Raw genomic sequence first — 14,744 nt, forward strand, 5'->3', positions numbered from 1 at the left:
TGCACCACAACCAAATTTTAAGGCCCAGTACTTGTTTTTGCTTCCCCATGCGTTTCTTTGCTGCAATTCAGTGTTTGTTAGTGTTTGACTCAGGCAAATCTCATTTGGGTTTAGTTTTTAGCCAGTTACTATCTTTATGACCAGCTTATGCATTATAAACTGGGTGTTTTACATGAATTATTTCCACAGGGGAAAAGCATCACTCCTTCTACATTTCTGCTTTTTGAGAGATGATAGACTTTAGCTGTTTAGTAGTTGTCATTGTAAAACACAGAATGAGGATATTGGTGTTGTTTTTCAACGTGAACTACAAACCCATGCAACTGGAGCATCTGTTTGTCTTTAATATTGAAAATTGTTAGCAGCACCAGGGCAGCACCACTTTATGAAACAAAATTAAACTTCCGGTGAATTCTTTAAAAACACATTGCTTGTGATCTCCGCAGCACAGTATATCTGTGTTTGCTAAGGTAAATCGACGATTTTTCCGAGAAAGTATTTTACGTTTCGTCTGTTTTTTGTTTTCGTTTTCGTTTATAGCCCAAAGTAAATAATACTCTTATTTTCTAAGGACAAAATACGTATTTCCGTTATTGATCTGCTTGACTTTAGATCAGTTGCCCTGAAGTAGCTGTCGCTAGCTAAACAAACATGGCTGTTCCATATTATCAGGCAACGGACTTTAGTGATGGACAGTGGAGAAGAGAAATGTGTGACGACTAAAGCGAATCGCGGCAAATATGAAGTTATTAATGGAGAGATGATATAATGTAAAGTTTGTTAGCTTAGCATAATCGTTTGTGACCGTAGTTACCCCAGCTAGCTCTGCAGTTGGCTAATGTAGCGTTAATCTAGCAAAATGGACATTGGAACCATGTTATACAACAATTTAAAAGAAGTTACGTGGAGCACGACGTCCTTGCCATTAGATCAACTTGTCAGTGCTTACAGGTTGCCTCAGATTGTCAAGCTGGATAACGGTTCGTAAGTTTTTGAGTCTTAACCCAGCGTTTGCTAACCTGCTACTTAGTAGCTAAAGTACACTTGTTAGCCTAGGTCAACAGTGAAGTAGTTTGTTGGACAAGTTACGGTTACCTGAAATGTCTTTTAAAAATGTTTAGTGTAAGTATAAAGATCATCTATAATTGATGAAGATGAAATCTATGTTTCTTTCATCAGCTAATTCTTCAGCATATAACAGTGTTCACTAAAATAGTGGTGTTTTGTGTCCTGTAGTCACACGTTATGCTAACCGTGCAACTCAAACCAGCAGTTTGACTAAATATTAGATATTAGTTTTAGAACGCAATAAATGCACTAGAAGAGACTTTCATTGCGCAACACAGTGACTTGATAGTGTGTGCTAATCATGGTAAAGCCACACGGACAGTGCAAAGATTTAGTTGTTGTAGCAGGCTGCGCTTCAACCCTAATCACATCTACTGTATTGTTCAGTCAAGGCTGAAAAAAAAATCTTTACCCTTGTTCAGTAGTCAGCGAAATGTGTTTAGGCAAAAATGTGACAACCTCAGAAACCTCAAATAATAGCTCAATTGAAAACATCCGCTGTGGCTCACATGCACTAACACAAGCATTAATTAGGGTTTGTACCATATGTTTTGCAAAAATTAATTAAGTGAATCTGTCATTATAATAGCAGCAGAAAATATTTTGTTCTAATGTTCTGTCACACTCTGCTAACCTTCATGTGTTGTTCTGCTTCTTTGAAATGGTCATTCTTGCATTTAACATTGGTATAGATTAGGACATTAGTAAGTGTGTTGTGTAACCCAATACTTTGGGTGAGTGGAGCAACCAGTGAGGCTCACACTTGATATATACACTCACTGGGCAATTTATTAGGTACTACAGCAAAACCCTATTTAAAATGAAGGATTTTGAATTAATTAATTTGGAATGAATTCTCATAATGCACTTTAGTAGAACTCCACCACCTGAACAGGTGGTAATATTGTTCGGCCTGATGGGTGTGTTTAATATATTTTTTCTATATAGGAAAAAGTCACCAGGTTTTTCTTTCCATATGATGATTATTGTTTAAGACAATCACTAAAATTGCTTACAATTTATTTTAGTGCCATCATACTATAACACCGCTTTGTATCTAGTTAGGATATTTAAATTATTAATATTTTTTCGTCCTTTCAGCTTATCCTGTGAGTTCAGGGTCACCACAGGGCCCTTCCTGACACAACCCTCCCCAATTTCTTCCGGGCTTGGGACCGGCGCTGCATAGATGGGGATGGGCTGTTCGGGGTTCAGGGTCTTGCCCAGGGACACTTCAACATGTGATTGCTAAGGCAGTCACCCATGGACCACAGGGTCAGTGGTTTGATCGCTGGTCCCGACTATATGTCGAAGTGTCTCGGGCAAGACACCGAACCCCTAACAACCCATTCCCATCACCATCTGTGCAGTGCCAGTCCATGCTGAGTAGAAACTGGGGAGGGTTGCGTCAGGAAGGGCATCCTGCGTAAACCAAAAAACTGTGCCAAATCATCATGTGGACAATGATCCGCTGTGCTGACCTTGAATTTACGGGATAAGCCGAAGGGCAAAAAAAAAGAATTAAATAAAAATTTGTCTTGGAGATGTCATACTTATAAGTAAATCAAAATTCAAAACCTCTGTTGTGTCAAGTGACATTCTGAAAGTTATTCTAAAGGTTTAGTAAAATTGTTGTACATTTTAAACTTAAATTTCTGTTACATCTCGAAGACTCATGACAGTATGTCTTGGGTTGTAAGATATAATGTGTGGTTTTCTTTCATGCAGGTCAGTTGGTTGAAGGGCTCAGAGACAACGACTACCTCTTGATTCATTCCTGCCGTCAGTGGACGACTATTACTGCTCACAGTCTGGAGGAGGGACACTATGTCATAGGGCCCAAAATAGAAATCCCAGTACACTATGAAGGTAAGCTATCAGCAGGTTGCTGATATTTGAAACCGTTTCTCAGTTATTGGATTGACCTTGATTGTTTTGTGTGCGTTATCGTACTTAAGGTCAGTTCAAGTTACTTGAGCAGGACAGAGATGTCAAGGAGCCAGTGCTGTACTTTAACAGCGTGGAGGAGGTGGCCAAAGCATTCCCCGAAAGAGTGTATGTCATGGAGGAAATCACTTTTAATGTTAAGGTATATTTGATCGGTTTTATTATTTGTTATTATGGCTTTTGGAGTTTTTTGTGTTCCTCAAACTCGGGTTTTTTTTCGGACAGTGTATTCCAGGGCTCCAGACATGTTTCCACTAGTAGCAGTGGTGCTCCTTCCTAAAAATGTAGGAAGCACCAGCACAAAATTTAGGTGGCACCTTTTACAACTAGCCAGGTATTGTTATTTCTGTACAGGTGGACAGGAACTTAAATGATCACTTTTTTTTTGCACTTGATCATTTAATGAGTTAGATTAATTATTTTACTGGATTGTTATTCACTGAGCTTTCTTTCATTCATACACACATACATTATCAACTTGAGTTGCACTTTACCTGAGCTCTCTGCCTGCTGTCACCTCTCTCAGCTATCCTGTGTGTGTGTGTGTGTGTGTGTGTGTGTGTGTGTGTGTGACAACTGAGCCCCACCCTTGATCAAGCAGAGAGACAGAGATCACCCCTGAAGCCATTGTTCAGATCTGCTAACATTGCTGGTGCCTTGAATTACTGAAATCCTAGCATACAGTTAAAAACCAAATATGTTTCAATTTAAAATGCTCGCTCAACCCTCCCAGGGTTTATTGGTCGCAGCCCTGTACACCATAATATAAAGTATACAAAGAGAAACTTTTAGAATGATGTTTTTTCAGACCTACAAAAATGTTGATCCCAGTTTACTCTTTCCATGTATTAACTTTTCACAGATGGCTTCAGGAGATTGCAATGATGACACAGAAGTTTACAACATTACACTAAGCACTGGTGATGAACTGACATTAATGGGCCAGGCTGAGATTCTGTATGCCAAGACGTCTAAAGAAAAATCAAGATTCAACACCATTTTTAAGAAGATAGGAAAGCTCAACTCCATCAGTAAGATTGGTCGAAGCAAGATGCCTTGTCTGATCTGCATGAACCATCGCACCAATGAGAGCATAAGCCTTCCTTTCCAGTGTAAAGGCCGGTTCAGCACGTGTAGCCCACTGGAGCTGCAGATGCAGGATGGCGAGCACACCATCAGGAACATTGTGGAGAAGACCCGTCTTCCAGTCAATGTCATGGTACCCAGCAGTCCACCTCGAAACCAGCATGACCTCCATCTGATCCGAGAGGGCCATCGCTACAAATTGGTCAACATTCAGACAAAGACAGTGGTGGTGTGCTGCATTCTCCGGAGCAACAAAATTATCCCTATCCATTTTCCCTTTCATATGGCAATGCCTCGCTTTATTATTCCAGAGGAGCTTTTGCAAGGAGAGCTGTGGCTGGACACCATGGTACATCGCTGGTTCTCCTTCTGCCAGGAGCAGTTTGACATAGATGACTATTCTCGTGCAGTGCGGGATGTGCGGACGGACTGGAATGAGGATGGTAAGAGCCCCAAGAAAAGCAGTGGGAATGGGACCTGCAGTGGAAGCAGCAGCAGTTCCAATGGGTGTCCGAACCATATGCAGGTTCCCAGCTCTTTAACTTATGCCCGGGATGAACTCACCCAGTCCTTCCACCGCCTCTCTGTATGCGTGTATGGCAGCAACCTGCATGGTAACAGTGAGGTCAACTTGCAGGGCTGTATGACACTGTGTGGAGACTGGGCTCTTCTTCCCTCGGATTGCATTCCCCCAGACTCAGGAGAAAATGAACACTTGTATCCGGAGCCTTTGGACAGCACAAACAAGCAACCATCCTTCAACAAGTTGGACGTTCCCTATGAAGAGCTGTGGTTGGATAATTTGAGAGGCCAGTTCTCAAAACCCTCTTTATGTGAGGGGGTCCGAGGAATCAACAACGGCAGTGATACAATGGCAGCCCTGTCATACCCAGTCACCTGTCCCCTTGGTGCCATAACCAGTCCAGATGTTTCCCTTATGCCACCGCCAGTCCCACCGAAGTCCGAAGCTGTGAGTATCATCCATTATATAAAAATTCAGTTTTACTTGATTTGGTTCTTGAGGTGCTGTTAAGTCTTACAGCAAACAGCTGTCACTTTGTCACAAAATACATCAGGTACTATGGATGCATGCGTCAGTTCAAAGCACCACCAAACAGACTTGCATCGTTTTTAAAAATGATGTTAATCGCTTATATCTGCATATGATATGATATGTGATGGCACATCATACACACACTGACAGGACTTGGCATGTTAAGGTTCTTATAACGGGCTGTTTTCTTGAGATCTGGCTTTGATTAAACTTAATAGATCTCTGACATGGTGTGATGACACTTAGCAGTAAAGTCTGAAGTGTTGTGAATGAGAAAATTGTGTGAAAACTGTGAAGACTTCACGTTTACACAACTTAAATCCAGTGCAGGAACGACCAATAAAAAAGTGGTTATTACTGAATATAGATGCTTTATATAGCTTCTCCAGAACAAATGCATAAAGAACATCAAAAACACCATTTGGTTCTATGAAAATCATAATGTTATTAAGTAAATCAGTGTCTAACATTCGCAGTTTTGCAGACATCAGTTTGAGTCATTTTCTCTTTAGGTGAAGGAAGAATGTCGTCTTTTGAACGCCCCACCGATCCCTCCGCGAAGTTTAAAACAGATGCCATCGGTGCCCCTCCTGTCGAAGCCACGGCAGCATGAGACCCGGTCTCCAAGTCCAACCCTCTCTTATTACTCCTCTGGTCTCCATAACATGTAAGAACTGGTAGCATTCCAGAGCAAACACGACAGCAGTTACACCTAATAACAGTAAGGCCTGTTTAATCAGCTATCTAAGCTACAAAGATGCAGTAAATGCAAATGTTTTCTGCAAAGAGAACACGCACACTGCCCTGCGTCTTGGCAAGATGGGAGGCACTATTTTTACAGGGGGGAGCAAAAGTCACTTCACCGAGGTGCCAGACAGGTGACGTGTCCCGTCCGGTCAAAGCGTAAATGGATACAGAAGAGAACTGCGTAATTTTGCTAACACTAAAATTGCCACTGGCAAAAAAAAAAAAAAAAATGATGAAGATACTACAAATGAATGAATGAATACAAATGAGTAAATGAGGTGCTATGTATAACCTCACTACAAGTTATATGTGCGTTTTCAGGGACAGGCCACGTCATCATTTAACACTGCCTGTGCAAAACGATCAGAGTAGACTGACAGTACAGTATTTGCACTGATCACTAATTGGAATCCCATGACATTTGTCTCTGACCCATGCTTGCATAGCATTTCAACATTTTGGTTGACACGGTTTGCTATGCAAGTACACATCAAATCCTCCTTGTCTGTATCATGCAGTATAGATATGAAAGAGCCTCAAAGAAAGAAAGGATCCTGAAATTCTATTTGCTCTGACAAAAAGAGCGGTTGTATAAACTCGGAAGTCCCAGTATAACATGCTGATGTATTATAGTCCTGTAGTCCTTCTGTGTTATCCACTTTTTTCTTTTTTTGTTCATTTGAATGATATCTTGAGGCCTACGTGTCTGCTCTTCTGTCTCTAAATCATATTTTCTTTTCCTAGTAGTGGAACATGTGAGCAAGAAGCAGGTGACTCACAAGAGCAAAGTCCTGTGTGCTACCCCTGTAACTGGGGTAAATCCAACAGCCCTGAGCCAAATGCTGCTTTGTCCAGTGGTGACCTGCCATCAGATGGGATGTCCTCCAGGCTGTCTTGGCCAAATAACTTTAGTGGAGGACAATCAGACTGCATGGAGGAATTTCTGCCAACTAGCTGTCGCAGTTACTACAGTTACCCCCGAAAGAGGTCCCCAAGCAACCCGAAAACCTGCACTTCGAGTCTTGTGGACTTTGACGGCCGGGAGCAAGCACACAGCAGTAAGGACTTCAGGCTGCAGAACACCTCTCGGAATCAGTTCTGCACCAAATCTTCGAGTTACAGCTCAGAAATGTACAGAGACAAGCAAATAGAGGAGTCCAACACTAAGCAGAGCCTCTCCTGCCCCATCTTGCCACCGAGAACACCAAAATCTAAGTGCACAGACTCGCTGTCAAGGTCGGTTGGCGGCAGTAAGCAGGCGACTTCAAATTGTTCACTCGCTCAACATGAGCAGGGCACCAAAGACATATATTCCATTTCTAACTCAATAACTCCTAACTGTCCACCGTTTCCTCTCAGTGCTCAGTGGCAGCCGCCGCCCAGCCTGGCTGGACTTTCTATTGAAGAGGTGTCCAAATCTCTCAGATTCATTGGCCTGTCAGAGGACATCGTTTGTCTCTTTGTGTCTGAGAAGATCGATGGGAATTTACTGCTGCAGCTCACGGAGGAGATTCTTTCTGAGGACTTCAAATTAAGCAAACTGCAGGTGAAGAAGCTCATGCAGTTCATAAACGGGTGGAGACCCAAGATCTAAGTATGTGACACTAAATCCTGTCGTAAAGCAGGGGTAGTCATGCCTTCAGTATATATGCTATGCACAGCAAACCACAAAGTTTGTTTTTGTGTTATATGAACTCGTGTCCTCCTCCTGGGAAAGACAGCTGGGCTCCCCAGCCCACGCACAGTCTGCTGTTTGCCAATCGAAAGGAATCGTTTGGCACTTTCACGCAGAAAGTTTCATGTTAGCTACTTAGGAGCCCACTAGTTTTTATGTCATTCAACAAATCCTAATTCAAACATATTCAATGTGAACACTAACAAGAACACATAATTGAGGTCTGCTTGATGAGGACATTGTGTGTTTTTAAAACAGGAAAAAAAGAAAAACTTCATCTATTTCTGCTGTGGTAATGCAGTTATGGGGTCTACGCTGTTTTTAATGTTCTTGTAGGGGATTCAGTCCTGCATTCTTGTTTTCAACAGCAGGGATATTTTACCTCTTTAAACTCTTTCTAAGCTCTAAGTAGACAAACACCCCGGAGCCCATGGTTTACTGATGGGCAGAACATAAGAGTGACGGTGGTGAGTATGTTCATTTAATTCAATCATCCAAACTTTTTGCATGTGGGATAAAACCGTACAAATCGGAGATGCAGCAGATCAGTTTAACATCAGGCGAAAGCGTGTTGCTACCGACTAGGTTTTGCTATAAACAGGATAAATGCTTTTTTTGTCTGGGATTTTACACACTGTAAGCCGTTACAAAGTTGAGTCATATTTACACTTATCAGCCACAACATTAATATTATGAACTGTGATGTGTCATTATGGGGTTAACCCCTGTCAGCACATTAACTGGTTAAAATCAGCTAAACTTTAACCATCATTGATGTTTGATCCTCATTGTGGGTCATTGGTGTGTGTGTGTGTATATTTAATTAGCAAATAATTCCAAATCAAAAACTCTTATTAACTATAGTATTAAGACCCTTTGCTGTAGCTTCATATTGTGGTCACGTGAATCCGGTTTGTCTTTCTTACCCAAAGCAAATGAAATCAACTGGATTCAGATTCAGAAAGGCACAGATCTGTGTACATATTGTTGCACAATTCACACTGCATGTCAGGACAAATACCAGGTCAAGAAGTAACTCTCTGGAGACCCCAACCATAACATGATGTGGTGAGTCACAGAACAGGACAATGGCATAAAATGATTTCTAAAAACCTTGAATGTTTCCAGGATGCAAAGGCCTTGTTAATTGGAAAAAGAATGGTGTCTGGAAACACCTTGAGTCTTCATAGCTTTGCCTTTGCTAAACTGAGGAACTGGACATTGAGGACCAGATAACTAGGAATCCAACGGTCACTCTTTACACAACTGAATGCAGCCAAAGACAGGGATGTTCTTAAGAGAGAGTATCAGACCTGAGACATGGGTGATGGTCCAACCTTTTAGTATGACCATGATTCAAGGCATATAGCTAAGAAAACAGTGCTGTGTCCTTGGGACAAGTCTCTGACTGTCCTTGAGTGGCCCAACTAAGACTTAAACCTCATAGAACATTTGTGGAGAGACCTGGAGATGTCAGTTCACAAACACTTCGCCATCCAGTCTGATGGAGCTTGAGGGAATCTGTCAGGGAGAAAGAACCAAATTCAGCTGTGGAAACTAGCAGAGATTTATCCAAGAAGCTCCAGAGCTGTAATTCCGGCCAAAAGGGTTTAACAAAGTCTTGATGAGAAAGAAATGAGAGTTTTCGGTTTGGGATTTTGAATTATTAGCAAAAAAAATAACTTAACTTAAAATGGGTTACAGTGTGTAGACCGATGGGCAAAAATAGCAACTTTTTGAAAAAGTGAAGGAGTCTGAACATTTTTTTTTCAAACTAAAGCACCTGTCAGTGACTGCATCTGCAATATTCTACACTACAGACCTAAGCTAGTAAGACTGAGCCAAGTCAACGGCTTATTTCTACTTGATGCCTTTTTAATATAACATTTAATTGATCTATATTCGTTTAACCCAAAACGTTTCCGCTAAAGAAAGATTGTGGTTATTTATAACTGGAAATGAACTTGGTGACACCTAAGAACATGACGTCTTTAATGTAAAACTAACAGAGGTAAGGGACCATAGAATTATACATTAAACACAAATTATGCATCCTGCACTTTGGTAGAGTTCCATTTAATTAAGTAGAGAAGAGCATTGAATATAAGCCTAGATATGAGTATGTAGAGAAAGTGAATGCACTATATGTTTTTTTTCCAAACTAAAATGGTACTTTTCCTTTGTTCTCATCACATACTGTATGTATAGAAAGTACCTCCGAGGCAACGCCGTATAAAAAGTTTGCTTTTCAGCGCCTTAACCCAAAGACCTTAAATGATGACGTATCACTTCGGTTTAACCTTTTTCATGTCGTCTTGACTTTTTTGTCACGTCTCAACATGTCACCGTGAGCTGAGGGGGTGTGTTATGTCACCATTTTCCTAGAACCACGAGAGGCATGTAAGCTAAAATGTAACAGTTTACTTTGGTACTAAACTGTTTTTTTTTTTCTTTCTTTTCTTTTTCTACGGCTTGATTCAGAGTTGAGTTATTTATGCAGTCGGTCATTCTCAGAATGTTCATATAGATGTATAAAGGTGCCTCAGGAGCAGCCTTACATTTTTTTTTTATTAAGGTGGAAATGTAATTTTAAACAATGATTACTTTTTATTAAGAGAAGTTCCTATTTTTTTTTTTTTATTTAGCAAAACTTGGGTTTTATGTGTTTTACTAATCCAGACATTAAAACAACGTGGAAAAAGAAACAACTACCAGTCTCAGTCACACTACGTGGACACCGACCCAACCAAAGGTCATTAAGTCCATTTTCCAGATTTCCTTCTAACTTTGTCACAGCAGTCAATCTCCTATGCAACAGCCACAATCCTCCTAAGAGCCCATGGAGAGCAAAAACAAATGTCATTAGAGGGACAGAAACAGTGTAGTATTACTGTATGTGTGTACTTTTCCACAGTGTCACACACACCAAAGGAAAACTTCCATTGCTAATTTTACTTGAATAGTTCTGAGATATAAACTGTGAACCACTACCAGCGCAGTCCTATGAACACACACCCTCACCCAGCAGTCAATGTTAAAGCCTGTCAAGCTTGGGATGTAATTTATTAGTATTTCTGTGAAAAAAAAAAAAAAAGAAACGACTGTGACACTGGGCTGAGAAGAATTCTGTTGGCAGCATCACTAAAATCATGAGTCATGAACACGGTCTATGGTCTCTGATTGTATGATGAATTAAAATGGCTTCCTGTCTTAATCAAGCTCAGCTGTGGTTGGCACCATTGATCAGCTACACAACACTTGAATAATGGACGTAAACTGCAGTTTAGGAAAGCACAGGCCGTGTGTGTGTGTGTGTGTGTGTGTGTGTGTGTGTGTGTGTGTGTGTGTTTACTTTTTTTATGCCCCTTCCCCTGACTTTTTAGTTTGCTCTTCACAGCAGAGTCCCTAAGGTTAGAAGTTGACATGCTCTCCTCGGCCCTTACAAACTCCTATGCATCATCACTACTTGGCTCTGGTGGATTTTCTTTTCTTCTTTTTTTAAAAGACCTTGTAAAGCAAACAAGTATTGGTGCAAAGGTATTTAACATGTTAAACTAAGGTAATCTGATGGTTAACATTTGTATGGGTCAATAAACAAAATGTTTACATTTATGTATAAATTCACAAGGCATTCTGGGTAATTTCTTGTCTTTTGATTGTTCCTCTGAAAACGGAGCTATAGGGCTTATAAGAATCTACATCCTTTATACAAAATGTAATTATGTAAAAGTAAAAAAAGCTTATAATGCTGTTTCAAGCGAGTAATGGATATGACTAAAAATCTCCAATAGGATGAGATTGTCTCAGCAGTTACTCAATTTAGGTGTAACGTGCAACAATTTTTATTAATAGCTATTTGTCATTTGATCATTCAGCTATTGAAATATCTTTGGCTTTTAGACTCTTGAAAAGATATTGCACAAATTGTTGAGCAGAGGTTTGCTGGGTTTCTGCAACTGATTGCAGATCACAGATGTGAAACATTTCAGGAACCTTTCACTTCTGCTTTTGTAAAAACTTGTAGTTTCTTGCCTCATATTTAGCTGGTTCACATCTTGCACACAGTTCAGCACTAAAACCAATTCTGCTTTTCTCTTTTAGTTGTTCAAACTTAAAAAAAAAATGATGAGGCTGCTATGTCCTTTAACAAATTTTTGATATTGCAAGTTTTCTTTTAAAGCTTCTCTTAGCCAAGATCAAAATAGGATTTAGAAAGAATCAGAATAAACAACATACAGCATGTTACTGTGTGGAGTGTATGAGCTGTCAGGTGGCTTAAAATAAAATGCCATTGAGCTCATTCACTCCTGCAGCTAATAAGACATCAGAAATTACTAAACAAATGCTTAATTTAGAACCTGAATGAATATCGGGACAATTCGGTTTATAAAAACCTCAGTCCACAGCTGTTTGAGCCAGAAAACAAGAAATTAAGTTACACTCCCATGGCCTGCACTTATTGGGAGCATCTAAGTTGGGGATCAGTGTCTTGCTCAAAAACAACATGTGACCGAACCAGCAACCATGGGATTGGTGGACACCTGCTCTAGTTCCTGGGCCACAGTTGCCCCCGTACTCTATAGCAGAACCTACTATACTACAGAAACGAAGAGGAGATTACTGTGTATTAGTGAGCTGAATAAAGACGGAGTTTTCTGTTTAATGCCAACATTCATAACAATGAGCTGACTATCATGTAGGCCGGTGAGGATACAGATCTAAAACTTCTCCATGACTTCAACAAGCTCCACTCTACCAACCAAATCCTACTAATCCAACCATAAATCAGACTCCAGACAATCTCCATCCAGCTCCGCTGTCTTTTGAAAGATTTCATGTTTGCAGCCAAAATGCTGAGTGAAGCCACTGGTTAGAAACCAAGTCCTCTTAGATATTGGTAGAACAAAGACGGTGCAGCGTCCGTCTCGCTTTCCCTTGTTCACCTGTGCTGCAAGGTCAAACATTTAGAATCCGATTTTTAACAGCAGCCACCAAACTCGCAATGTTCTATTCATCTTTGTTCTCTCCCTCCTCAATGTAGAGCTGCTGGACAAACTGCCTCGACACAGGTCAGAGCATCTGACAGTTCTACAATACACAATGTGGCCTTTCTGTATGGAGTTTGCGTGTTCTCCCTGTGTTTCCTCTGGTTTCCTCAGTCATGCATGTTACGTTAATTGGTGACTCTAAATTGCCTATAGGTGTGAATGTGAGTGAGAGTGAGTGCACTGAGATACACTGGAGACCCTGCCTCTCACCCAGCAACAGCTGAGATAAGGTCCAGCTCCCCAAGACCCAGAACAGGAAATGTGGTTAAGATAATGAATGAATAGATACATCATTACTATGTAGACTCATATTCTGATAAGTTCATCCATGAGTCTGAGTTGGATGGTTATGACAGATGCATGAAATTCCTTCCAGACATTCCTGAGATATTGCTTCGTTTGAGAGCAGGGAACAGGAAGGAGGTGATGTCAGGTGAGGATGATGTTTGGTCCGTTCATCCTTGAATACATCTCATTTTGAATTATTGGGAGTAGATCGCTGTCACTCAATTATCAGAGTTTGTAAACCATAATTTGTACAAATGATTGTGGACAACTGACAAAATCTGCATTTCAATTCCAACTGAATCATAAATACAATGTGGCTGAAAAACTAAAAATGTTCTAGTTCCTTTTTGTCCACTTGGATGTTTGGTGTTACTTGATATTTTTATACTGTTTTCATGGATTTATTATTGTCACACAAACGTTTTCGTTTCAAACTTTATTAACAAGCCAAAAAGTGATGCTAATAACCGGTTTCCTTCAAATAGTGCAAATAAAAATAGGCAAAACACCAGTGTTTCCATATTGATTCCCATAATCTGATTAAAAACAAACAAACAAAAAAACAACGTTAACTTTCAATTTCCACCCTTTATGTTACTTTATGTGACTTCTTTATTTTAAGAGTATGGCTTCTGCCAGAACACAATGAATCCGTGACATTTTCACAGGTATAAAAACAGTTTCACATAACACGGACTTTGTAAGAACTAGTAAGTAGTAAGATCTGAGTCTCTCGTTTCTCGTTTACTGTGAAAGGATCAGAACCATGGTTCCCAGCCTCCATAAACTCTTCCCAGCACATTTGGGTCCACAGCTTGGTCGAGTAGACAGTCCACCTGCTGCTCCACTGACAAGCCTGCAGCTGGAAGCTTAGCACGGATGTTGTGCTCCTCAGTCCCCAAAGCCACAGACTGCATGTCCGGGAAGGCCGAGTCCTTCTCAAAGCCCAGCTTCAGCTCCTCACTGAGAGAATAAACCAAAGTCTTATCTCCACACACACACGCATCTTTCTGAAGACCTATAGAAATGGATTGATATTTGATGATATACCTGGTTATAACAGCTGGATTCACTCCTTCTAGTTTTCTTCTGGCAAAGTTCACCTTCTGTAAGGGGAACCAGTTGATTTCTTTGGTGTTTACGTTCTCCATCCACGTACCACCTTTCTTCAACTGTTTCAGCTCAAAGTTCTGTGTAACAGCAACAACATACGAAAGACTCCTTTATCTACAGTTTACAGATCAGTGTGTCACATCAGGATTTCTCTTTAGCAGGGTGATGTTACCTTCCAGTCCAGTGAAGGCTCCTTGACAAACACATCCATGGTGTTAAGCAAAAGGTCTGGCTCGGCCCTGTAGGCTCGCAGGGAGTGAACCATGATGCTTTGGATCAAACCGGACTCCTTCAAAGGCTCCATTAGGTTCACAAACTGTCTGGTCAGCCGGAAAGGCATGAGCTCCGGCACAGGGAGGAACTGTCAGGAAATATTGCCCAGAAATCCATATGTATGCAGCAGATGCTAGAGTTTGTGTTCATTCACAGCACCACATGTAAGTTTTATCATTTATTTCACCATATTACCCTCTATTTTTATGGTGATTTATTTTAGAACTGAGTCCAAAAACATTGTAAAATTAGCTCTGCTCCCGTTACACTTAATGTTTAACAATAAATCATACTTTGACAGCCTGGTGAAAGCTGTTGTCCAAACCTCTCTTATGCATTTTAGTAATATTTAGAAATTAGATTATGCTTTCATTACATCCTGCTCATATTATTGTAATGAAGTTTATTCCTGTCTAGACCTTTGGAGTGAGGGCTTCCTGACAGA

The 14,744-nt window shown here is 40.6% G+C and overlaps 2 protein-coding genes across 3 annotated transcripts in view; one reads left to right on the top strand and one right to left on the bottom strand.

Moving 5' to 3' along the window:
• The first annotated feature begins 62 nt into the window (after nucleotides 1–62).
• On the top strand, nucleotides 63–10,675 carry garem (GRB2 associated, regulator of MAPK1). Of its 2 annotated transcripts, none has more exons than XM_067487043.1 (6): nucleotides 63–980; nucleotides 2,797–2,937; nucleotides 3,027–3,157; nucleotides 3,878–5,071; nucleotides 5,668–5,822; nucleotides 6,647–10,675. In XM_067487043.1, exons 1-6 carry the CDS (start codon nucleotides 860–862, stop codon nucleotides 7,494–7,496), a joined length of 2,592 nt encoding a protein of 863 aa, XP_067343144.1. In that variant the 5' UTR covers nucleotides 63–859; the 3' UTR covers nucleotides 7,497–10,675. The 2 variants fall into 2 exon arrangements, with proteins under 2 accessions (XP_067343144.1, XP_067343145.1); XM_067487044.1 differs by having other exon boundaries at nucleotides 6,650–10,675.
• Nucleotides 10,676–13,334: 2,659 nt separating this feature from the next.
• prkdc (protein kinase, DNA-activated, catalytic subunit) overlaps nucleotides 13,335–14,744 on the bottom strand; it is a 43,287-nt gene continuing 41,877 nt past the window's right edge. Inside the window, exons 84-86 of the mRNA XM_067487041.1 lie at nucleotides 14,199–14,387; nucleotides 13,964–14,103; nucleotides 13,335–13,876 (exon numbers count right to left, since the gene is read on the bottom strand). Coding sequence (XP_067343142.1) covers nucleotides 13,672–13,876; nucleotides 13,964–14,103; nucleotides 14,199–14,387 — 534 coding nt within the window. The 3' untranslated portion in view covers nucleotides 13,335–13,671. The remainder of the gene's footprint in view (nucleotides 13,877–13,963; nucleotides 14,104–14,198; nucleotides 14,388–14,744) is intronic.

The sequence above is a fragment of the Channa argus genome, chromosome 19 (genome assembly GCF_033026475.1).
Source record: "Channa argus isolate prfri chromosome 19, Channa argus male v1.0, whole genome shotgun sequence".
Lineage (NCBI taxonomy): Eukaryota > Metazoa > Chordata > Actinopteri > Anabantiformes > Channidae > Channa > Channa argus.